The sequence below is a fragment of the Leucoraja erinacea genome, chromosome 22, assembly GCF_028641065.1.
Source record: "Leucoraja erinacea ecotype New England chromosome 22, Leri_hhj_1, whole genome shotgun sequence".
NCBI classification, from domain to species: domain Eukaryota; kingdom Metazoa; phylum Chordata; class Chondrichthyes; order Rajiformes; family Rajidae; genus Leucoraja; species Leucoraja erinaceus.
Window position 1 is genome coordinate 27,630,944 of NC_073398.1, and position 26,879 is coordinate 27,657,822.

Sequence of the window (26,879 nt, forward strand, 5' to 3'; positions counted from 1 at the left end):
GACTGTCCAGTGCCCAGGGTTCATACAACATCCCTATTAGCAGCCCCAATCTGGAGCTGTGGTCTATGGAGCTTCCAGCCACGGGCGGTGCTGACTTTAACATTGCGGAACTTGGGATCTTTCGCCGAGGGTCGCCTATGTTGGAGCTCCGCCCAGCTCGGCCTGTGGACTTCGGGAGCGATGGTCTCCGGTAGGAAGCGGCCAATTCGGAACTCCAGGCTGCTGAGAGTGTTCTTCCGAGAGTGTTCCATCTTCCCGGCGAGAGGGCCTGAAACATCGGGCCGCCGCTGCGGCGACTGCGGAGGCCTCAATAGGCCCCGACCACGGGTGAACAAGAAGATGAGGACTGAACTTTGGTGCCTTCCCTCACAGTGGGAAACGTTGATTCCGCTGTGGGGGGATGTTTTTATGTTTTATGTTAAATTCTACAGTATTGTGTTCATCTTATCTGTGTGCTGCATGGCAACTCAAATTTCATTGCACCAATTGGTGCATGTGACAATAAATGTCCTTTGTCTTTGCACCCACCACACTACCCCAGATTCCTACCTAATGACCATTCCCAATTCCAGGTCACTGCAGAAATACCCCTGCGCTCCCAGTTCTTGCCCTCGGGCAGTTCCTTTCCTAATCAAACTTTGGGCCTGGGAAGCACACTTTCTGGTACAGAAAGATGCAAAGCCTTTCCAATAGCATCTAAGCCCATGACTTGCAGTGGGAAGAGAAGAGGGGTTTCCATAACCCAGGCAGGATATTGATCTTGACAGTCTGCCAGCCAAGACCGATCCCAAATCCCCTGAAAGCCACGTTGGATGTCCCTGGTGGAAAATATGTACAATTATTTCACATGATCAGCCAAAAATCCATATAATTTAAGATTCCATCCCAAATCTGTGCCAAATGGGTGATCCTGTTGGTCAAAGCATCGGTGCTATCACTAGTCTCAGGATTTCTAGCTGCAGAATGGAAAGACAATTCTGGTTTCCAGAATGTCAGATAAATGTATGTAGAAGTGATAAGATCATGCTTGGGCTCATCTGAGTGTCTATTCAATGGTATAATGGGCCATTACCTTTTCAGGTGCATTATATCTACTTTGGACATAAAAGAAAACCTGCTAGCAAAAAGCAAAGAAGGAAGAGAAATTTGGGTTAAAGGAAATAGAATTCAGCAGATCCCAGGAAAATGGCACAAGATGAGTCCTTTATGAGTGTTATGGGCCTGTCCCACTTACGCAACTTTTTCGGCGACTGCCGGCACCTGTCATAGGCCGTTGCAGGTCACTAAAGATTTTCAACTTTCGAAAATCCAGCGGCGACCAGAACAAGGTACGACTCTTTGGGCGACTACTCACGATCATACAGGCTTCACCCCGCGACATGTCGCCGGGATATCGCCTTTATGGTCGGTGAGTGTTCTCCTAAGTCGCCCAAAGAGCCGCAGCGTTTTCAGGTCGCCGCTGGATTTTCAACATGGTGAACATTTTCAGCGACCTGGAACGACCGATGACGTGTGCCGGCAGTCGCTGAAAATGTTGCGTAAGTGGGACAGGCCCATTAGGATGAAAACAATACTATTAAGAATTTGGATCAAGCAGCATCAATTGTAGCTCGGCGAAGAATTTAACAAGACACATTTACAGTTTGGATTTCGCTTTTAGCTTAAAATCTGCCAGTTTTTCTCAGGGGAAAGAGGACTGGCCTTGTTAAAAAGAACATTCTTCCGGTAAATAAAAAGCTATTAATCACACAATTCACTTATTACTCACTTCCTGGCCCTTACCAGTTACTGTTCACTATTGTGCTCCAATAATGTCATCCTAATATTCAAAAGTTTACGAACTAATAAAGTGGCAAATTACTCTCGAGTGTTTCACCTACAACAAATCACCCGAAAGGAAAACAGCCAATGTAGGGAAACGTGGCAGATCAGGCGTCATTAATGGATGATGTTGGTCGAGCGTTGTATTTAGCCCTAGTACATGCAGAGTTTACCCGGATCAATCTGGCTAAAGCCTGAAGAGGCATCAGATGAAGTATTTCAGTGCCAATTATGGAGTTGAATGCTGGACACATGTTGAAAGTAAACACAACTGTGCAAGATTAGTGCATGGCGGATATTCACCTCAATAAGCAAATGGAGTTAGCCAACTGTAGTGTTTCAAATAAAATCTATGTCAGTTATTATCCCAAAGCCACAGAATTGCATGATGAATCAAATTAGATTAGTTCATTGTCATATACACCAGGGCTGCATTGAAAATCCTTTTCACATGAAGCTGAGAGTAAACAGTATAAGGTAATAATAGATACAACAATGAACATGCAAAATAATGCAAAACAACAGAATGTGCAAAACAAAATACATGTGCAAAAAGAGAATGTAGATAATGTAGAATAAAGAGTATGTTGCAGCATACCCAGAACGGGGATGTGAAAGAGGGGATTGGTTCAGGAGTCAGAAGTGTTGAAGAAGCTGTTCTTTAGTCCAGGCTTTCAAGCTCCTGTATATTCTCTGAGAAGGAAGAGTAGGGAATGTCCAAAGTGGCAACTGTTTTTAACAATACTTCCACCCGCTCTGATTCAAAGGACCGTAAGGATGGGCTGGATGGAAGAAAGTGCCAAGCATGCGATGGAGTGGGTTTTATTCACCACTCTTTGCAGGTTCAGGCAATAAAGAATGGAGAATTTACCATTCCAGGCTGAGATGCATCCAGACAGAATACTTTCTATAGCACATCTGTAGAAGTTCAAGACGGATGCTTGTGCATATGCCCAATCTTCTCAGTCACCTCAGAAAGTAAATAATCTGACACGCTTTCTTGATCACAACATCAGTGTGAAGTGTCAAAGGGCCAGATTCAATTACTGGTGATATAGATGCCTTGGAACATAAAGCTGTCGACCATCACGACAGCAGTTCTGCTGATGAGGACAGGGTTGTGTCCATCCCTTACTTCCTTAGATCAATAACTAATTGTCATCCTACTGACATGAAGGGCTGGGTTGTTGTTTTGACAGCATGCCAGAAGGTTGCCAATTCTTTCCTGTACTCCACTCATCATTATTGTTGACATAGCCAGCAACAGTGATATCCTTGGCAGACCTATAGATCAAGGTGGTGTTGCACTTGGCCATAGAGTCATGGTGTGTACAGTGGGTAGAGCAGGGACTGAGCACAACCTTGAGGAGTGGAGGAAATGTCATAACCAATTCTAACTGACTGAGAACTGCCAATCAGCAAGTCAGAGTTTACAGTTGACAATTTGTACCATTGAAGATTGAGCTGTGGTCAATGAATAGCACCCTGACATTGGTGTTCCTATTGTCAAGGTGATCCAGAGCTGATTATAGCACAAGACAGATGGTGTCCTCTGTAGACCTATTTTTCTGGCATGCGAATTGCTAGGGGTCTAGGTTGTGAAGCAGCTAGGCGCAGCCGATGTGGACCATTACAAATCCTTCAAAGCATTTCATCATGGACAAGGTTAGCGGTACTGGGTGGTAGTCATTGAGATGGCTCATTTTATTTTTCTTTGGGACTGGAATGATAAGAGGTTTGCTTGAAACAGGTGGGAATGAGACACTTTTAACAGGGAGGATGAAGCTGTCGGTGAATACTGTTAATTGGTGCATGATTTCAGAACCTGCCCAGAAACTCTGTCTGGACTGGACACTTACTCAGAGTTTACCCTTGTGGAAGCAGAGCTGACCTGCCTGTGAGATGTACGGGACAGAACCACCGGGAAAGGAAGCGATGTATCTTTGTGCAATTTAGTTTGCCTGTTCAATACGGGCATAAAATGTATTAGGTTAATCTGGTGCGTTGTTGGTAGAGATTGCCCCCAATTTCAGCTCGTAGCCCATGATATTATCAACACCTGCCACACTCATCTGGCATCCACTTGACTGAGCCGAACCTCTGGCTTGCTCTGAAATTCTCCCTTGACATTTCTGATAACCTTATGGAGAACATACTGTACTTGGCCTTCTTGTACAGAGTGGGGTCATCCTTCTTGAAAGCCTCAGACCTGGACTTTAGCATATCGCTGCTCAACTAAGGTTTCTGGTTAGAATAGACCCTAATTATCTCTGAGGGAATGCCGTCATAACCACAATTTTTGATGGACCTCGTGATGACTGAGGTATACTCATTCAGTCTGCACAAAGTGGTCCTCAACATGTATCTAGTCCATTGACTGAAGTAAACCGTTAGCCTCCTCAGATCACGGCTGTATTACACGCTTCATTGCTGCCTTGCGCTTCAATCTCAACCTGTACGATTTTTCCTTTCCCTTCGTAAACAGAAAAATGTAGCACATAACTCAAGGAAATTAGTTGTCACAAGCTGGTACTTTCAACTCTCGAGGTAAGCATACTATTCCTACAGGAAATTTTACATGCTCAACAAATCCGAGCAAAGTTTGCTCCAAATTACATTCGAGAAATCATCTTCTGGGAACAACTTGATCTTCCAAATATATAGAATGAACGGAAAAAACCCCCAGATGTTTTGCAAACCTGCAAAAGACTAATTAGCTGCTGTTTTCATTTCTGACAGTACTTATATTAAAGGCACACAAAAATTGGTATGATACTTGTGCCCGGCTAACTTGTAAATATTAGGGATTTTGAAATGTTCTGCTTGTGCAAGATATTGCATTAAAAATGATTAATGTCTCGAATGTTATGCTGTCAACATTCAGAGTATTAATAACGTTTGAGAAATGTTATTTGCAAAATCCTAACTAAATGTTTTTACCAAACTATTACTTAATTAAATGCAAGACTTTAGACAAATATTCTAAAAAAATTCGAGTGCCAAGCCTATCCCCCAAGAACAATTATTTGGTATTGATGGCAAGCAAGGAACTAAAAGGACTATTATTAAATTATTTACTGTATGGAATAAACAAAAAACTACCATCTCCCAGTGAAACACTTGGGTACAGTTCCACTGGTACCAGAGCCAGCAGTGCCACATATAAATCCGGATTGTGATCCAACAAGGTATTTAGGCTTTGTTGAGCCTACTGGCTTCCTCCATTAAAAAGGGACATAGAAACGTCCAACAGTGGTTCACTGAAAATTGATTAATGAGATGCCGAACTGCTACAAGATATTTCACCAGTCCCTTCCCAACCAATCTAGCTCAAAAGGACATTAAAAGGGGAAGAGTTTTAGTGACTTATCTTTACACTAAGGCAGTTATGTACCGAGCCTGGGAATACAGATCAAGCACTGGATATAAATATTCCCTCAGTGAAATTGCTCACAAATTGGAAAAATGTGAAACGAATACCAAAACTGCAGCATAAAATGATAAGCAAGAACTTGTAGTGTAAAGCTGACTATTGTAGATTCAAGATTCACTCTTTGCATTAGAGTTAGCCTAACTAATTTGCCTGATTTCTAAGTTATGCAGTGCTAGCTTGTGTGAAACATTGGCCATTGCATGATATAATAAACGGTCATTTCTCCTGCATGCTTTTTGGACATTGAGCACTGGATGGTTATTGAATCAGATTTTTGGGAGGTTCTGGGGAAGGTGCGAGGAGTTGACAGGAGGGATGGGGACTTGTCTCAAAATTAAAGAGGCAGAAGAACTAATGATCTGTTGTTTCTGGAGCATAGCGGCCAATTATTAAATGTGAAATGCTTTAATAGCATCCGTAACAAGAATACCTCAGCCTCACTTGTCAATCCAACCAGCTAATTCACAGTTTGGAAACACAATCCAGTCTGGTGTGTGGCACTGCTAGATCTGTTACGAGTGGAGGCGTACTCAAGTGCTTCATTGGGAGGTATTGGTTTCTTGTTTGTTTCAGAAGCAGAATGATTCTGCAACATAGCTGTAGCAGTTGATTTCTGATCCCCAAAGAAATGACCGAGCGAGTGATTGGAAATAAAACTTCAGAAGTGCAGCACAGTGTGAAGCCACTGCTTTACTGTGGGTTTAATGCAAGAGACGGAGGTTTCATTTCTACACAACCACCCAGGCATGAAACTCACCAATATAGTGCATCACTCACTGGGCTATTCAAATTTAGATTACAGCTTGAAATGCAATAGCTGGTTCAGTGAAAAGAAAAATCAAAGGCAAAGGGAATAAATGCTTATTTTAAAGCATTATTTAAGCTTTGTAATGTTAGTTCAGTCTTTTGACTACATATATGTGTATTTCCATCAATTTAAACTGATTCTTTAACCCAATCCTCTGGGGATCAAAAACTTTCAACGGCAATAAACATGACAACAGTAAATGTTAGAAGAGCTATCTAGTTCCTGATTTTTGCTTTAATTGATTTAATTGCTATACTGGCACATAGAAACATAGAAACTAGGTGCAGGAGGAGGCCATTCGGCCCTTCGAGTCAGCACCCCCATTCATTGTGATCATGGCTGATCATCCCCTATCAATAACCCGTGCCTGCCTTCTCCCCAAATCACTCGACTCCAGTAGCCCATAGAGCTCTATCTAACTCTCTCTTAGGGAATTCCATAAATTCACAACTCTCTGGGTGAAAAAGTTTTTTCTCACCTCAGTCCTAAATGACCTCCCCTTTATTCTAAGACTGTGGCCCGTTGACTGTGGCACATTGGACATTTGTGAAGCATGATCTAAGACACCCAGAGCCCTCAGTATCTCAGCTATGCAATCTTTTGCTATTTGTATTGTTAAACCGCAGGCCTTACCACTGCAAAATCACAAACTCACTATGCTGAGGGCACAAGCATTTCCTTAATCAGTGGCGCATAATACTAAATAATATTGAATCTTTTGACTCCACAGAAGTGGCAATGGAATCATGTCTGGTTTTTTTCCAGAATTTGTACCAAGCTCATAAAAACGTAACAATTTGAGTTTTATCAAACTAAGTCATCCAGTGATCCGTTCATAAAAGTTTCAGTTGATGCAAAGGGAGGAGGATCCAAATCAGGATGGCTGATGCCAAGCGCTTGGGTTAAACGGGGGGGGGGGGAAAGGGGAAATGAAACAAAAAAAAAGTCCTCTTCAGATTGCTGTACATTGATTATTTGTGGGGAAAAGAGCACCAGATGGAAATACAAGTGCTTCTCTGGAGATAAATAGCCTTCCAACATTTTTGAAGCTCACACAAGAAGAATAGATACTTAAGCGAAGTAACAAATCGCTGGAGAATCTAAAAAAAGTCAATACCTCCAGGAAAGGAAAAAAAGCCATAAATCCGACCATGAATGACATCATACTTCCCATTACATTATAAGGTTTGGCAAAAGAGAACTCTGCATTAAGGAAAGAGTTATTTGTTTAGCTAGAGAAGATGATGTTGGAAAATGACTGATTGTAAATTGCTTAGTTTAGTTTTAGTTTAGAGATACAGCATGGAAACATTCCCTTTGGCCCACAAAGTCCACGGCAACCATCAATCGTCCATTCACATTAGCTCTGTGTTAACCCACTCGTTCATCCTCTCCCTACACACTAGGGGCAATTTGCAAAGGCCAATTAACCCCACAAACACACGTCTTGTGGGAAGTGGGAGTAAACCAGAGGAAATCCACGCAGTGACAGGGAGAACATGCAAGCTCCACACAGTCAAATGTCAGGATCAAACCTGGGTCCCTGGTGCTGTGAGGCAGCAGCTCCATCATTGTACCACTGTGCTGCCACCACTTGCTAAAACATATTAACAGTTTTATCCATTTGCATCACACAGTAATTAGAACCAAGTTATTAAAAAATCCAGACTTGCAAATATTGCTCAGGTTCTGTCTGAATTTAAAGGCGGCACAGTGGTGTAGCTGGTCGTCTTGCTACCTCACAGCGCACAGAGACTCTGGTTCGATCCTGACCTTGGTTCTGTCTGTGTGGAGTTTGGACATTCTCCCTATGAGTGCGTGGGTTTTCTCCGGGTTCTCTGTTTTCCTCCCACATCCCAAAGACATGCACGTTTGCAGGTAAATTGGCCTCTATAAAATTGCTGCTAATAGGCTGGGAGTGGTTGAGAAAATGGGATAACATAAGACTTGTGTGAACAGCTAATTAATGGTTGGCATGGACTTGAAGGGCCTGTTTCCATGCTGTGTCCCGAAACTAAATGAGAATCCGTTCTTGTTAGACAATAAACGTGAGTGAAAGCCAAAGACTGGGTTGAAAAGGATCAAATAGATGAACAGTGCAAATTTTACCGGATGCCTGGCTGATCTACCAAAGAGATCCGGCAATGCTAAATTTGAAGTGCAGTTTCCAGAAGAGAAATCACAGTGCTTTGTTTTCGAGGTTATATTTACATAGGATTACATACATAGGATCTGCACTATAAACAAACCATTCAGTCCAGGCCAGTGTTTATATACTCGAGTCACCATCCATCACCCCTCATCTAAATCCAGCAGCATTCCTTATCCTTTATATGCCTGTATACTTAAATTAATCCCTAATATTTGTTCCTTGCAATGGTGAGCTCTAGATTTGTACCATTATGGGTAAAGGGGCTTTTTCTGTTTTTTCCTCCAGATTTCGTGGTGTTTGTGTTATCTTCTTGTTAGTCACCAGTTATGATGATCCACACAAGCAAATTGCTTCCACCTTCGACAATTCTAAATACCTTCATTGTATCATCCTTTTGCTTTCTTCTTGACCAGTCTGTTCATTTTCTTTCTCACATGTATACCCTAACATGTTTGGTTAACATCTATGGATATTTTCTTACCACCCTTTGCACTGTACATCTTTTTGCATTTTCCCGATGTTGGGGGAGTCCAGAACCAGGGGCCACAGTTTAAGAATGAGGCAAGGCATTTAGAGCGGAGATGAGAAAATACTTTTACACACTGAGACACACAAGCTCCCCGACCACGACAAGGTTGCAATCCAACGGGGATTTCCAGACCAACTAGAACTAAATGCAGTAATTTAAATGTGATCCAATCAAGATAGAAAATTAGAACTACTTTTCAATGCTATCCCTCAGAAATGAACCAAAGTGCTTAGGTTACTTTTCCTAATGGTCTTAGGTAGACAAAAAATGCTGGAGAAACTCAGCGGGTGAGGCAGCATCTACAGAGCGAAGGAATAGGCGACGTTTCGGGTCGATACCTAATGGTCTTGTTCACTTACAGTGAACAAATTATTTATTGTCCAAGACCTTTTTTGCTTCTATTTCACTCACACTAGTATTTATCAAGGAACAAGTGATTGTTCTATTCCTCCTGCCAAAATGTACAAGCTCACTTTTTTATTAAACTTCATTTTCCCAGGTATTTGCCCATTCTGAAAGTTTATGTCCTTCTGTCACTTGCATTCCTCCACATTACTAAGTAGACAGCATCACCTGCAAATTGAGAACATGCCCCACAGCAGAACTGCACTGCATGGCAGATGCCTTTCATGAAGACTATTGCTGCTTCACTGCCATTTTTAAAGCTCATCTTTATTTAACATTAAACTGTATGTCCTTGAATCTTCTCAAAGATTTGACATTTTCCCGACTTATGTCTAACTTTTACTAAACATTACAATTTTTTTCAGAAAAATATTTCCGTATCTTCGAAACAAGTTATAGCTCAGTTACAATTCTCCAGCAGGAAATGGTTACTGTGATGCAAAACTTGTCATACAGTTAGGAAGAGTTTACCATTATAACAAATCACTTCTTCAGTTGTTTGATGAATTGCCAATATAATGAATAAATGATTTCAAAGTGCAAGAAAGTATATTTTCAAAATCTAGCAACAGACCAGTTGATGCCTACAACAGGTTGCCTGGTGGTATTGTAATGCAAGGTCTTATCCATACGATACATTCAGTAAGTGTCCAGTGCCAACAATAGGCAAGGGGAATAAATCTTTCTTCAAGCCGATACAGAGCAGGTTAGGAGGAGAAAACAAGAGATTATCAGTTGCAAAATGACAATGCCTGAGAATTGGAAGCTGGACACTTTTACAGCCTTTAAAGCAGTGATGTTTGAGGAGAAAAATAACAGATTGGTAACAGACTTTCTTACATTCAAAAGATAATCTGTTTCTACCACAATGATTCAAAGCAACAGCAGAAGTAATGATGAAACTACTGAATATCATTGTTTGTCTGATATAAAATTACCCATTGAAAACAACAGTTCCAATATGATGGAGTCAACAAGGTAAACGACCCATGCAGTTTAGGTCAAGACAAAGTGATTTTAATATTCGCAACCATCTCGATATCATTCCAAAATGCTTTATTTTGAAAAGAGACCATTCATCCGTCAAATATTAAAATCCTTTTGATTTTTTTTAGACAATTGCAATTTTCGACAATCACTCACACAGATACAAGGCATAAACCCCACTCAAGGCCTTTCTTTCATCATTACTACAAAGCTTACCACCAACAATTCCAAGTAGTTTTCATATTGTTTCACAGTTGATTTAATTTTTTCTGATGTGTCATTCCATTGCCATTATAGTTTGATGGGTTTTTTTCCAAAATAACTATTTGCTTTTGCCTTGAGGCTTCAAACGTGGTACTGCTGCTGGAGCAAGTACGTTGGAGGCTGGAGACAGTCGGTAGTCAAGGGTGAAAACATTCCAAAATCAAAAGGACTGATTTAAATTGCAGATCTGAAAAAAGAACAAACATTCATTCTCCTCCACCTCCAGCACTCAGTGGCTGCCGTGTGTCCATTTACAAAACACACTGCTACTCTGCCAGCACCTCTGAAAACGATCATATCTACAATTAAAAAGGACAGGGGTATTGGACACATGGAAATAACCCTCAGATTTACCAATTTGTATGCTGTCCATGAATTGAGTCAAACGCCTTCTTGAAGTCTATGAAGGTTAGGACAGCCGGCAGGCTGTTATTCTTCACCTCCTCAATGATTCTTCAGAGGACAAGGATCTGTGTGACCGTGTTCCTCTTCTCTCTGAAGCCATTCTGATTGTAACATAGCTTCGGGTCGATAGTAGCCCTAATCTGGTTGAGAATCAAGTGGTTTTAGACCTTGGCCAAAACACGTCAGGCTGATGCCACGACAGTTGTCAGTCTTCTTCAGGCTCCCAGATTTGGGGACGGGGGTGATGTTGGATTGTGACCACTGTGTTGGCTTGTCAATAGTCATTAGCGCTGTGTTGCAGAACTTGAGCATGGTGTCGTCGAGCTCACAGTTTTTCAAAACGTCTGGAGGGATGTTATCAGGGCCTGGACTCTTCCTTTGCTTCAGCGAGGTTTTCACTTTTCGCAGCTCCTCCATGGTGAAGGGGCCGTCGTGAATCTGTACATCCATGAGGACAGTCTCGATCTCCTCATCTTCCTCAGTGACAGTTGGAGGTGACCCTAGCAGGTTCTTGAAATGCGTAAACCACTTGTTGATTCGGTCCTCTGGAGAGTTCCCGTTGACTTGACCTGACTTGCTGTCCAGCCTTGGAAATATATCATCCTTCCCTCTTTGTTGTTAAATCCTGGAACTTCCCTCTGAACAGCAACAAGGTAGTCCCTTCACAAGAAGGACTACAGGAGTTCAAGATGGCAATGCATTATCCACCTTCTCAAGGCCATTCAGGGTGGGCAATAAATGCCCAGCTCCTGAAAATGAAGACAAATTTCCAATCCTAATTGTTGCAATTCTACTCCTTTTGAAACTGTGAAACAACTTTCCACTTGATCATCATTTAACGTAAATTGTTGGTGACATGCCTCTAGCTTAATTTAATTTATTATTGTCATGTGCATCGAGATACAGTGAAAAGTTTTTGTATGCGTGTCATCCAATTAAAAGAAGACGATATGTGAATACAATCAAGCTGTCCACAGTGTGTAGATGGTGCGCACGTAACAACTTGTCACTAAACACCTCCAAGACCAAGGAGCTGATTATTGACTTCAGGAGGTCCCATAATGGAGAATACGCCCCAATCTCCATTTACGGGGAAAGTGTGGAGAGAGTGTCCAGCTTTAAGTTTCTGGGCACTCACATTTCTGAGGACCTCACATGGTCCACCAACACCGCTGCGCTGGCCAAGAAGGCACAGCAACGACTGTTCTTCCTGAGGACATTAAAAAAGACTGGTCTGCCCCAACAGCTGCTGACAACGTTCTACCGCTGCACCACAGAGAGCATATTAACGTATGGCATCTCTGTGTGGTATCTCAGCTGCACGGAGGCGGAGAGGAGAGCTCTTCAGCGCGTCGTCCACAGAGCGCAGAGGATCATTGGGACACAGCTACCAGCCTTGGAGGGCATCTACCACACATGGTGCTTCAGGAAGGCCGTCAGCATCCATAATGACTCCTCACACCCTTGTAACGGACTGTTTGAACTACTTTCCTCCGGCAGACGTTACAAGGCCTTCTACACCCGAACCTCCAGACTCGGAAACAACTTTATTCCCAGAGCTATAGCGGCTCTGAACCGGCCCTGCTTAATGCCCCCCATCCCCCCTGGACTGTCTCCCTCGGATGGTCACGTCACACAGCTTATTTACTTATTTCACTTTTCTTTTACATCGGTTGGAAGCTGCATACTAAATCTCGTTGCACTGACGTGCAATGACAATAAAAGATATTATTATTATTATAAAAGATAAAGGGCACAACATCTAGTGTAACAATATAGCAAAAGTCCAACTGAATTTCAAAGGTCTCCAATGAGGTGGATGGGAAGTCAAGACTGCACTCAAGCTAATGAGAGGACTGTTCAGATACCTGATAACAGTTGGGGGAAAAAACTGTCCCTGAATCTGGAGGTATATGTTTTCAAACTTATATATCCCCTGCTTGATAGGAGAGGGGAGAAGAGGGACCAGTAGTCATGGTGAGGCTAGTCCTTGGTTATGCTGGAAGGTTTGCCAAGGTAGCACAAAGTGTAGTTGTAGTCGACGGGTGTGTGTACTGGGTGTGTGTACTGCTTCGCTTCGCTTTAAAGAACAAAGAAGTGAATTTTTTGAAGGAGTTCATGAGCCGAAAGCTGAGATAGAATAACGAACCAAGGAGAAATTAAGGAAATCAGTAATGGACAGAAAGCCAAAATTTGAATATCAAACAGTATTGGATTTACTCATTAGGACAGGCAGCATCCCTGGAGAGAAAGAATGGGTGGTGTTTCGGGTTCCTTCTCTCCAGAGATGCTGCCTGTCCTGCTGAGTTACTCCAGATTTTTGTGTCTATCTTTGATTTAAACCAGCATCTGCAGTTCCTTCTTCCACAGTATTGTATTTAGCCTATTTTCAATAGTACACAGTTGGATTTTTCAAATCAAAATGGAATAAATGTTACATGATTAACCAGACTATTCTGGGATAGAGTGCTTTTACCACCTTTCAATCTTCATTTTTGATAAAATCCAATTCTGCAGAACTCTTAATTCTCTTCACATTACATCCATTGAGTACAATATATCAAATGCTGTCAGTGCTTCTTGCAAATCCCCTTGACCTTTTTGTCCTTCTATGTGCCCATCAGTTTTCCAGTATAAGCTACCTATAACTACTACACCATTACCCGATCTTGTTAATTTACACTTGCCTTTCTAAAATTAATGAAAAAATCTTATTACCAAGCTTTAATCTTCCATTAATGGTTGACATTAATTTATCTCCTGAAAAAGGGATACTATATGTATTTAAAAATATATATTTGCACATAGCTAAAACAGCAGAAATGGAAAACAGTGATGCACACAAGGAAAGATAATGGAGGATTTTGGTTGTGGGCGTAGGTTGGGAGAGATAATTAGAATGGGAGGAGTTGGCACGAACCGCGGTTGTGCAGAGCTCAGAGATGAACAAGAGTAATGAAAGGGTGTGGCTGGGGAAAAAATTGATTGATGTCTGGATGATAATCTCATCATTGCCCTTATTGGGAATGATGGTAGTTTATAAGCATTATGTAATTATTTTAAACTTCAAAATACCTTTAAATGTCTTCTATACTTAGTTTTAGATACATTTTAAATCCTGTATATATTTAGATATAGTTTTGAATTATGTCAGTAGATTTTAGTAGTAAAAGATTAATGGAAGGTGGCCTGTGGCAGGAAGCATAACATGCAGACAGCCTATTATACCACAAACAATCGATTTACTCAGTGTAGTCTATTTCAGGAACAAAAGAAACATACCACAGCAATTTCTCCCAGTAGGTTCTTCAAAGAAATCTGTGTGAAGGGTAGTTGTTCATAAATTAGATGCATAAAATCAATCCCAGTCACTTTCAGCATTGTGGTTACAAAGCTTGTTTGACCGGGGAACTCCCCCTCCACTGGCTGGCTGCAGTGTTCTCACCACATACAACCTTTAGGGGCCTATCCCACTTGGGCGGCCTAATCCGCCAGTTCAGGCAAGTTTGCCCTCGACTCATACTCGCAGCATGGTCGACACGAGGTTGTAGGAGGTCTTCGTAACTCTCCTTCATGCTCGAGAGTAGTCCCCGCGTACTCGAGGCCTCAGCTAGGTCGCGGCGGTTTTTTCAATATGTTAAAAAATGCCCGCGAGTAAAAAAAGGTCTCCATGGAAAAAATCGATACTTTTTTTACTTGTAGGTTTAGTCGTAGTAGGTCGCAGTAGGTCGGCATGTTAGTCGTAGGTAATCGAGGATAGTCGAAGGTAGACGTAGATGGTCTTCATCATAGTCGAAGAGAGGTCGAAGGACATCGAAGGAGGTCGTCTTCACTCTCCACTATTCGGTATCCAATTTTCCCAAAGTTAGTCGTAGCTAGTCTTCAACATAGTCGAAGGAGGTCTTCAACATAGTCGAAGGAGGTCTTCAACATGTTATTTTTTCAAACTCTCCTAAACTCGCCAATTAGGTCGCCCAAGTGAGACAGCCCCTTTAGCATTAAATTAGTGGTACGCAATACACAGTCCACAGGCCACATCCAGTTGCTGAGGAGATGGCCCCAAATAATCTGCACTCAACACTGTTACAGCCCAGTTAAAGCTGGGTCTGGGTGTCAGGGCAACACCTGAATCTGGGCTCAAGTCCTGGAACCCTCCTGACACTGATCTTGGAGCTGCTATAGTTTGTGAAATAGAAACATGAATAAAATAAAACTCTTTCCCACGAGCGAACCTCAGCAATGGTTAGGATTGCAAATCTAGCTTTCCCAGGAACAAATTGTGCATCATTGGATTTATATGTTCACAAACTTCTAAATACAGATGCTATTATGTGGTCTTACTTTATATCTCATAATCAAATAACCATGCCTCAGTTACGCTAGAAATAAACTACAGGTTAACAATGAGCTGAATGTGAAAACCTGTACATATGAATGTTCCCATGAATATTAGTTCATTCAAATGAAAGCAATTGAAACAAACGTTTACATGTAACATCCCCACAGAAATGAACTGTCTCGAAGAACACTGTTTCTCCACGGGAGGTTAAGAGATTTGCTCTGATTGACAAGGCAATCGATACTTGGACAACAATACTCTATTACACGATGAAACATCCACCGATACTTCAATGCGAGTGAAATCGCCATTGAGCGTGGGACATCCTGATATTGAACCATTGTAACCAGGCAGAGGAGGGCAATAAATAAATTGGTCCTCATTGAAGCTGCCATGATGAGATCAGGGAAGATAATTAAGCAGCCATCTCCTGCATTAACAGATCATTAAAGACATGTCCCTGTCAGTTCATACACTGGTCAGGATATGTTCATTGTGTCAATTAATATTCTTGCTGTTTGTATATCTAGGGAGCATTTCTCTAACACACTAACAAAAGAGGTATATTATGGACGTCTAGATTTTGGCACTCACGGCTCCTCAATAATTGAACATTCAATAGGATCTGTCAGTTGGGATGTGTTCCCATTGTAAATATGTAATTCTGCAAATTTACTTGTCCACACTAAAAATGTTAAAGTAGGTAATTACAACCATTCAAATTGTCCTTAATTGCTTACTGTTATCTTTGTGTTTGAAAAGTATAAAACATCACTACATTGCAGAGTGTCAGGAAAGGAAAAGAGAGGAGAAACAGATTTTCCACAAGTCTTGCTTGTGATGCATATAGACCTTTCACATCGACCAACTTCAGTCTCCTGTGATTTACTTACAGTCACACCACCATTCATTACTATGTTTGTGGAGGTTTGGTTACCATATCTAGTGATTTTGTGTGCTTTTCAACTAATAGACAAAGTTGACTTATGGACGTCTATAAAAGTACAGCCTGTTCATAAACTGGAGTTAGGAAATTTTCACTCAAACTAGAACGTCACCATTGTTAATAAGAAACATGTTTTTACTTTGAACACTGAAAGCCATCAAGAACTGCTTACTCGGATATAGCCTTAATACTGAAGGAACTACCCCTTAGTCTGCCTAACCAATATGCTTCTAAATTCACAAGTAGTTTCAAGTGCAACATTTTTCATGCCCTACATTGATCAATGTGAAGCCACTGCCAATTCAATGCCAATCTATTTTATCTGTGGGATGCAATAAGCAAAATAGAATTATGAAGGCAGGATTCGATTTTGGTCTCTTGCCATACACTAACTCATCTGCTGCTCCAATCTTCATCTGTTCATTGTTACCTCTACATTTGGATAATCTAGTACTGACATCCGCCTTTAATTGTGATCCTATTCCCATTCCCATTCCCCCATTTATTTCCCCAAGAACTCTCACTCACATGATCATCAACTACACTCAGATTCTCCTGTCACCGACATACACTTGGGGTGACATAGGGGGTAAATTGACCTCTACCCCAGCACCCCTTTGGGTTATGGAGGAAACAAAAGCACCCAGGGGAAACCCACACAGTCAAAGAACATACAAACTGCGGACATATAGCGGCAGAAATCAGGATTGCACCATGACTGCTGCTGCCCACAATCCGTTTATCAAGGAATTCCTCCCCTCAATCCTGCCTGCTTGTATACTTTACTCCTTCGTTCAAAGCTTGCTCAGAATTTACTCTCCTGACCATGTATTTGGTTAGCCCCGCTGATATTTCTCCTTTGGTTCCAAGTGCTTTCTTTCAACAGAATACCACCAAATAACTCATATTCGTTTTCCTACAATGAATGGATTGAATCAATGAAAGCTGTGGTTGTATCACAAGTTAGGTGAAAATGACAGAAAAAAACAGGACCAACAATTGGGTTGAGATTAGTTCAAGGTCACTGACTTGCCACAGGGTCTTGGATAATTCCCAATTGAAATGTGCACAAACAAATTTGCTTAAGCAAGTTGGTATTAAAATTTGATTGCTTCACAGATCTCTATGCTATGTGTTATGAAAGCTCTCGGAGGTCATCATTTACAATAATTACTTACACTTCATGATGAAAGAAGGGGGAAAAAAAACATCACACTACAAAATTTGAGCAGAGTAAGCACTCTGCCTCTGACCTGCAGATTACAGAATACTCTCCATGTGCCACTGATGAGAGCTAGTGCCGTTCATGCTCTACATTACAGGCACGTAATTCTACTCAGATGCCAAAGACAAAGGGATCTCTGTCAGTCCGATTAACCCAGTCTCTGTGTGAAAAGCCAAGCGAGAATGATCTTCTTTTAAAAAAAAAAGTTGGCAGTTAACCAGATTTTTTAGAAAATTAAAAAAGACGTATTTATTCAAGAATCCCAGAGTTGAATTACAAAACACAACTGCACTCATTTCAGGGCAGCAACTAAAATTACAGACAAACCCCAGGGTGCCATTGGCCTCAAATGACCTATCCTTGCTTTCACAATCCGTAACAATGACAATCCTTCATCACTTTCTGCTGCTTCTCATTGACTATTCTGTAATTCATCTACCCAGAGACTGAGACACTATCAAGAAAAGCCTAAGGCCTTTATAACTGCCTGTGGCAATTGCTGGGGGCGGAGGAGGGGGGTTTCCAAGGAGAGGTGGAGGAAATTTACAGTTTGACATTGTATTCAAACACAAACCAGATTTTCCTGTGACAAGATGAAAGAAAAGTTTTGGAAAACATCCAACACAAAGAAGTGGAGATGCTGGAACCTTGCGTAAAACACAGTGCTGGATTAACTCAGCGGGCCAGGCAGCATCCCTGGAGGACAAGGATAGCGATGTTTCTGGTCGAGTCCCTTCTTTGGCATTCATTGGAAAATTGCCACCAATGCCGTCTTCTACAAATTCACTGGTGGGGTAGGCAACCATCCTCTCCGAGGCAAATCCTCAGCAGAGAGATCCTGGTTTCTCGCTGTTAGTTATTTTAGACAGGCCATGTCATTTGCATGTGTGATCGCAGACCCCTGAAGGACACTCTATTCTAAACTCTGACATGGGATGAGATTACCACGCAAGCAGAAGAATGGATGGTTTCACCGACTCTTAGGAATCTTTGACCTAGGAATCTTTGACCTAGTATGTTAGTTTTCATAGCAAAAGGATTTGAGTGTAGGAGCAGGGAGGTTCTACTGCAGTTGTACAGGGTCTTGGTGAGACCACACCTGGAGTATTGCGTACAGTTTTGGTCTCCTAATCTGTGGAAGGACATTATTGCCATAGAGGGAGTGCAGAGAAGGTTCACCAGACTGATTCCTGGGATGTCAGGGTACACAAAATTGCTGGAGAAACTCAGCGGGTGCAGCAGCATCTATGGAGCGAAGAAAATAGGCGATGTTTCGGGCCAAAACCCTTCTTCAGACTGATGTCAGGACTGTCTTATGAAGAAAGACTGGATAGACTTGGTTTATACTCTCTAGAATTTAGGAGATTGAGAGGGGATCTTATAGAAACTTACAAAATTCTTAAGGGGTTGGACAGGCTAGATGCAGGAAGATTGTTCCCGATGTTGGGGAAGTCCTGGACATGGGGTCAGAGCTTAAGGATAAGGGGGAAATCCTTTAAAACCGAGATGAGAAAAACTTTTTTCACACAGAGAGTGGTGAATCTCTGGAACTCTCTGCCACAGAGGGTAGTTGAGGCCAGTTAATTGGCTATATTTAAGAGGGAGTTAGATGTAGCCCTTGTGGCTAAAGGGATCAGAGGGTATGGAGAGAAGGCAGGTTCGGGATACTGAGTTGGATGATCAGCCATGATCATATTGAATGCCGGTGCAGGCTCGAAGGGCCGAATGGCCTACTCCTGCACCTAATTTCTATGTTTCTATGTTTCTATGACCTATGCCCACTCAAAATGGAGAAGCAGAATTTGGATGGCATCGCGAACCTTGAGGCCATCCATTGGAGCACAGAGAAGCCTAACTACCACCACGTCAGCCATCTCCTGAATCATCACTCAATGAGTCTGCTTCCCACTTTGGCCCCCTCAGAACTCATTAAACTGGAGTGGAAGCAAGTCATTTCCAAGGCCAGGACTGTCTACAATGAAAATACCCCGGCACCTTAAATCCAATTTAAACTGAAGAGCGCGTGAATAGGCTTGATTCACAATGCTGCATAACATTTGCACAATTAGTTATATGACCTCACTGAAATCCTAATTAGTGCCTTTATCTGAGCGCTGTGTAACAAAGCAAGGACATGCAGCTGCAGTCAGCTAAATTAGGGCAAGTGAAAGTTTGCACAAAGCATTAACTATGGCAAAGAGCAGTCGGAAGGAGTTTTCTTGTTTCTGAAGGTGTGAATTCTATGCTACTTTGAATTCAAGATATTAATGGCTCAATGTTGCTTTATTTATCACATGTGCAACTGCACAGTGAAGTTCTTTTTGCATATTTATGCATGCAGACGTTGCCATTTTTTGCCGCCATTTCCACAGTCGAGTCCATCTGGGCTTCCCAATCACGGGAAGGCCCAGGCTCCTCCATCGCCTTCGACCGGATCGGCTCCTTGAATCTACATCCCTCTCCTCGCCCGGCCATCTTTGTGTCCCGAGGCCGGTTCCTGCAGCCGACCTTGAAGGCGCAGGAGGCAATACCCTGGTTCACCCTCCTACCGGCCCTTGCTCCTCGCATCTGAAGTCTCCAGCGACTCCCTCATCGTCAGTTCTCTATGTTTAGGTGGCCGAGCACGGCCCGGGCCCAGTGGCTTCCCTCGACAGGCCACGCGTGGTCGGCAGAATCTTCAGGTCCTTACTGCCACCCGGCATTAAAAATACATTTATCTTTGTACTTTAAAAAAAAACTATGACTGAACGTGCTCAATTCTAATATATGGCAGCAGAGTTTAAATAATTACCCATCTCCAAACTCAAACTCACCGATTTCACTTGTGCTCTCACTGTGCTGGTGAAACAACCCAACAGTATCTCATATGATTAACCCAAACAATAAAGATCACAAACTTTGCTGCAACTGATTTTTAGGCCAGTTTGCAATAATCATGGAACACCATGTCACTGATAAAACTTTTCACTGAAACTGGCAAACTAAGACCCACATGGCAATGAAGAAACATCTCCAATAACCAATATACTAGAAGAGCACAGTATTGGTGGCCATTTGGAACCCGTCATACTAGGACTGCAGGAGATCACAAATATTGACACTTCAGTCAGAAGAGTTGACTGGACATTGTCAGCTGACTATCTGAGGGCTGTTCACTGGGGATCTGAAAGAGTAATAGTTAAGAATAGTAAAATAGCGTTTTGTTATAGTTGTAAGAGTATTGATAGGAGTCGACTTGTAATAGGTATAACAGGCAACATCAATGAAGCCATTTGATTAAGGGATTCCAACCTTCTGTATTAAAAGATCACAAAGAAGAACGTGAAGGGGCAATTCCAATGCGAGTTAAATGTATTGTTCATCGTCAACAGTGACTTCAATCAAGCTGACTTCAGGACATATTCCTCAAATACGATCAGAAGGTGTCCTGCCTCTCACTCATACTCTTGATCACCTTTGATCACTTCAAAGTAACATAGAATTTGCACCTTCAGAAACAAGCCCCTCTTTCCAACTGCTCTTTGCTATAGTTAATTCCATACCCGTGATCACTGTTACACTACTATCAAGTTCGCTGATTGCTCCATCACTTGCTTTCAATTTGGCCAGTCTGTTCTCCTGTGATGCTGCTTCTGCTGGCTTACAGATAGAGACTGAAATGAGGGGCTCCAACAACGAGAGTAGTACAGCAGTGGTCAGTAGAGGCTGAGGGTCTACTTCAGGACTGCCTTGGGTCAGTGGACTGAAACATGTTCGAGACCAACTCATCCAGTTTGAATCTCACTTGCTACCAGTTTCATCAAGAATTGTGTTCATGATGGTGTTCTGGCAGAAATAATTAGGCTCTATCTGAAGTAAAAAATCTTAATGAACAGAAAGATTCACCCTCTACTAAAGTCCAGATCCAAGACTTTCAAGAAGGATGATTCCGAGTATGATCTGCTCAAGGCTATCAGGAATATCAAGTGAGCCTTTCAAAACAAGCTGGAGGCTCAATTTAATCAAGTAGATGCCAGGCGACTAGTGATAGGCCTGAATACCATCACCGACTATAAGCTGAAGTCGGGGCCAACAATCGAGTGAGGCGGAAACATTTGTCAATGGCCTATGCTCCCTAGAGGAGCAAAGGGCTTAAGATGAAGAAGAAGATATGTCATAGGAGCAGAATAAGGCCATTCAGCCCATCGAGTCTACTCCGCCATTCAAACATGGCTGATCTATCTTTCCCTCTCAACCCCATTCTCCTGCCTTCACTCCATAACCCTTGAAAGGGCGGAGAAATAACATATAAGGTTTAATCCTAGCAAATGTGAGGGATTACACTTTGGTAGGTCAAATGTAAAGAGGAATTATACAGTTGAAGGCAAGTCCCATAATGGCAATGATATACAGAGGGATCTTGAGGTCCAAGTCTTTAGCTTCCTGAAAGTGGCAACACAAGTTGAAAAAGTGGTAAAGGAGGAGTATATTATGCTTTCCTTCATTGATCGGGACATTGAATATAAGAGTCAGGGAGTCATATTGCAACCAAATAGGACATTGGTTGGGCCGCATGACAATTACGTGCTGTTCTGGTCGCCTCATTACAGGATGGATGTGGGGGCTTTGGAGAGGGTATAGAAGAGCTTACCAGGATGCTGCCTGGATTAAAGGGTGAGATTTGACAAGGGGAGATTTGACAAACGGATTGTTTTCTCTGGAAAGCCAGAGGTTGAAGGGAGACCTAGTAGAAGTATATACAAATTGGAGAGTCATAGATAAGGTAGACAGTCAGAACCTTTATCCCAGCATGGAAATGTCAAAGGACCTTGTGCTGTTCTATGTAATCTATGTATGACTCGCCTACGAGTGGAAACATCTACCCTGTCGAGCATCCTTAGGATCTTATATGTTTCAATAAGATCACCCGTCATTCACCTAATCTTCAAGGAATCAAATGCAAATTGTCGAGTCTCTAAATTACATTTTTATTATTCTTGTATTCAAACGGTTAATTATGGGGGAGGCGAGTAAACAATTATGCTGATACTTCATTCTTGATAAATGAATATAACAATAATGGGTTTTTTTCATTGATGCAGACAATATCAAACAGATTTTTTTTAAATATGCTTATTGAGGAATGGTTACATGTAAAATGTTGTTAAGATTGACTTTAGAACATGTAAATAGATAGGTGAAGGCAATGGAAAGCGAAAAAAATCTCTACTGGGTTTCAGGTACTAACCCGAAGGAAGGACTAGGGCTTAACACAAGGATAGCAATCTATACAATATCATTAAAGTCAGGTGGATAAAGTAAGAAGTCTGATAAATCCTGAGCTTTTAAACAGGGGCATAGAATCCAAAAGCATGGAAGTCTTTCTAAACGCATTAAAAATATTAGTAGGCCTCAATTGTAATATTGTGTTCAATGTTTGGTCTCACATTTGGGGAAGGAATGGATGGAGATGTAATGAAAGAATTTGCAAGAGAGATTCCTATCAGGTACGAACAATTTAAATTACGAGGCGAGATGGGTAAAGCTAGAATTGCTCGCCCTGGGGCAAAGGTAGTCAAGAGTATGTCAGAAGTGTTCAATTCTGTGGAGTAAGGAAGGAGCAATGCATTGTAGTCATCGAAGAGTCTGCAATCAATGTGGACAGATTTAACTTGGATGGTTAAAAACAAAAGTAACTTTTGGACACATTTTTTAATAAAATGGATTGCTGTGAGCTTGAATATTCTATTCAAAAGTATCGCACTACAATATTCAATTGTAATGAAGAGAAAAGTAGAAAATGCCAAAAATGGAAAATATTTGCAGGGCTCTGGGGAAAGTGGGACTAATTGGATGGCGGTCCTAAAAATCCAGCACTGGCAAGACAGACAACCTGCTTCTGTGCTGTATCATTTCAAATAATATGATCTCTAGGTTCATCCAAATTATCGCAATGAGTGTATAGTGCCTATTGCACCTCCTCAGGGCACTATTTCACAAACCACCCACTAGCCCTGTCAGCCAACTGCTTCCCTGACAACATCCTGCAAACTTTGAGTGACCACTCAAGGCAGGTGCATTTCAACCAAGTAGTATAGATCAACTGTAAGACCTCTTATTTAGTATGTAAAGGGCATTATGCTTGTTTAGGCATGATGTTCCCAAAATTTTAATTGATCGAAATATCAAGGTCCACTATCTAGGCCATGATGTCGTTGGCCAAGATGGTTTTGACTGTTTTCACAACTTCATGTCATAGGAGCAGAAGTATAATTCCCTCATCGAAATCACTTACACAGATGGCTGTGGAGGTCTAGTCAATTGATATATTTAAGGCAAAGATTGACAGATTCTAGATTAGGAAGGGTGTCAGTTGTTATGGGGAAAAGGCAGGAGAATGGGTTGAGACGGAACAATAGATACACCATTAATGAATGCGGAGTAGACTTGATGGGACGAATGGTCTAATTCTGCTCTGAAAACATATGAACATATAAACTTAGGACATCCCCTAGGAAAATTTAATGGGTCAACATTCCCAACCTGTCACATCTCCCTCTGCTACTTCAGGAAGTTCCCAATAGCAGTATCACTATTATGCTATATTTAAGAGGGAGTTAGATGTGGCCCTTGTGGCTAAGGGGATCAGGGGGTATGGAGAGAAGGCAGGTACGGGATACTGAGTTGGATGATCAGCCATGATCATATTGAATGGCGGTGCAGGCTCGAAGGGCCGAATGGCCTACTCCTGCACCTAATTTCTATGTTTCTATGTCCTAGAAGAGTGCACTCATGCTTTTTCAAACTGTGTCGTGCAATTGCTCCAAACTAGGCATTCAATCTTCCAAATCCAATTAAACAAAAAACATAACTACGAGCAATAAGAAACATATAGCAGCTTAAGCATGCTCTATTTTGCAAGAATATGATTAACGTAATCTTGGCCAATTCTTTATCAGTGTTTACAAATTCTTCCCAATGCCACAAGCTTTTAACTGTATTGTGGCACTTTCTCAAATGCCTTTTGGGAATTGAAATATGACACACCTACTGGTTCCCACTTAAAGTACCTTAAAGTAAGCCAGCAAACTTTCAAACCCTGTACCACGGTCACTGAAATGAAGTGGTGACATTTCAGTACAATATGCAATTTATCAGATCCGGTAGGCGGCGCGACTCTGGTCAGCAGCGGCCTCTGCAGCCTGTCCGCGTTTTTTTTATTTTTTGTTTATGTTTATATGTAGTTTTTGTTATTTTATGTTGGTGTGTGTGTGTGGGGGGGGGGTGGGGGTGGGGTGGGAGGGGGGGAAACTTTTGAATCTCTCCCTGCACTGGAGACCCGACCTTTTCTCGTCGGGTCTCAGTTGTCGTTGGGGCCGCAACGAGGAGCGGCCTCCAACAGGAAGAAGCTGGGGATTCTGGTGCCGACTCACCTCACTGTTGCGGAGCTGGCCGAGTCCAGAGCGGGTGGAGCGGTGGAGGAGCGCTGCTGCTGCTGCTGCTGATGCTGCTGATGCTGCTGATTCGGAGGCTGCTACGGCGGGTCTGGCGGACGGCGGCACCGGGAGCCCGCGGGTCCCTGGAGGGAGACCGCTTTTCAGGGCTCTCGCAACGGCGACTTCTCCCGCCCGCGTTGCGGGGTCGAAGAGCACCTGGAGCGGGGCCTACATCACTGCCCCGCGCGGCTTGGAATGGCTGCGGGACTCTGCGAGCGCACGCCGGGGGCTCTAACACCAAGACCCGGTGTGCGACCTTGCACCACCCGGCGTGGCTTTAATGGCCGCGGGACAATCGCCATCGCCAGCCGGGGGCTTTGACTTTGACATCGGGGGGGGGGGGGGAGAGTGCAGTGGAGAGATAATTTTTTTTGGCCTTCCATCACAGCTATGTGATGGATGTTTATGTAAAATGTAAATTATGTTGTGTCTGGGGTCTATTTGTGTGTAATGTATGGCTGCAGAAACGGCATTTCATTTGGACCTCCAGGGGTCCAAATGACAATTAAATAGACTATTGACTATTGAGATAAGCCGCCTATCTATTTAACATCAGCTGACACATTTATTGAAACACATCACTGAATCCTACATCAGAAAAGAATGCTCTTTGAGGATTCAAGATTAAAGGCGGCATTAAGTTGTTTGCACATCTTCATCAAAACTTGTGATATGCAAACCTATTCAAATGTCATTATATTTACCGAGTGCTACACTTTGTACAGTGAAGGTCTTCTAAGAATACCTATTTTCTTACTTTCCCCGCTCAGAACAGAAAAGGAAGAAAAATAGAAAACTTGTCCAAATATATTTAAGCTATAAGCCTTATCTTAATAATTCCCTGACAATGTTTATAGAAGAATATGAATTAAGTTAACATTTGGTGTCCTTTAAAGTGCAATGGACAAGTGAACTTGTTGAGGACTTCAGCATTTACATATTTAGAGGTCAACTGTATGAACAGCTGTCTCTGTTGTCCAGAGTTAGCAAATATTCCTGAAATGTTTTGCCCAGAAAAAGGTTTTATTTATTTCCTGACATTCAGAATTTAGACCCCTTGGGATCTTTAAGAATGGTAATATTGTTCAGAATTCAATTCTTAAATGAAAATAAATCAATTTTTATAATTGCGTGATCACATGCAAAACTGCAGAGAGCCAGCAGGGGTTCAAACCTAAATAGCCTTCTTCCACAAAGGCATCATTCTTTAATTCAACCAAAATGCAACAACTTACATGCTTTTAAAAGGTCAGAGTATTTCAATTAAGGGACAGCTTCAACATAATTAATTTCCAAATTAAACACCCTTATTCAGCAAAATATATATTTTAAATGCAGGCAACACTCAGCAGATCAGCCAGCATCGATGAAAGGTGGAAACATTCATTTATCTTTTCGTAGATGCTACCTGAAGTCCGTAGTATTTCCATTTTTTTCCGGCATTATTGCAGGTTGCCAGCATTCGCAGTATTGTTTTCCTGAACCAATGGGCATCGTGAAAATCACAAATACCCACACCCGCAACTTTTTTGAAACGTCCAAGCTGCTTCACAAAAATAGTACTCCCATTCAAGTCCTACCTTTTCCCGTTTCAGCTTGGCTGTCTCCTCAACTGATATGAGTGCTTTGTAGTAGGAACTCCGCTCTGCAGTAAAATGGACCTTTGACAGCGAGTGTTCCACAAGGGCAACAGAGATATTGACCCCATCTATGTGCAACCAGCCGATGAAATTGCCAGCTTTGTCCATGCTTTCCACTTCTACCTCCACCTAAAATTGGAAGAGAACATGTTAGTGAACTATTCCAACATCAGATCAATTAAAAACGAATTAAGACAAACGTGGTCAAGGAAAAAAACAAACTATAAAGTATAAAATACATAACAGAAATGTCCAATTGTGGAAGGTGTTAGATGTTTTTATTTAGAATACGAGTGACATTTGCTGATCATTAACTGTCTTGAGGATGAGAGATTTGGTGTTTTGCTGCAAGACTGGAATCAGCACATAAAATTAAGGCCATGGAATGTTGAAGTCAATAGGAACATCAAATATAAGATGGGATCAGCTAACAGGAAGATGAAAGAAGGG

General features: G+C 42.0%; 1 protein-coding gene across 1 annotated transcript in view; it reads right to left on the reverse strand.

The window, feature by feature from the left end:
* snd1 (staphylococcal nuclease and tudor domain containing 1) overlaps positions 1 to 26,879 on the reverse strand; it is a 736,770-nt gene that overhangs the window by 205,785 nt on the left and 504,106 nt on the right. Inside the window, exon 17 of the mRNA XM_055653291.1 lies at positions 26,370 to 26,558. Within this exon, the coding sequence (XP_055509266.1) occupies positions 26,370 to 26,558 (189 nt within the window). The remainder of the gene's footprint in view (positions 1 to 26,369; positions 26,559 to 26,879) is intronic.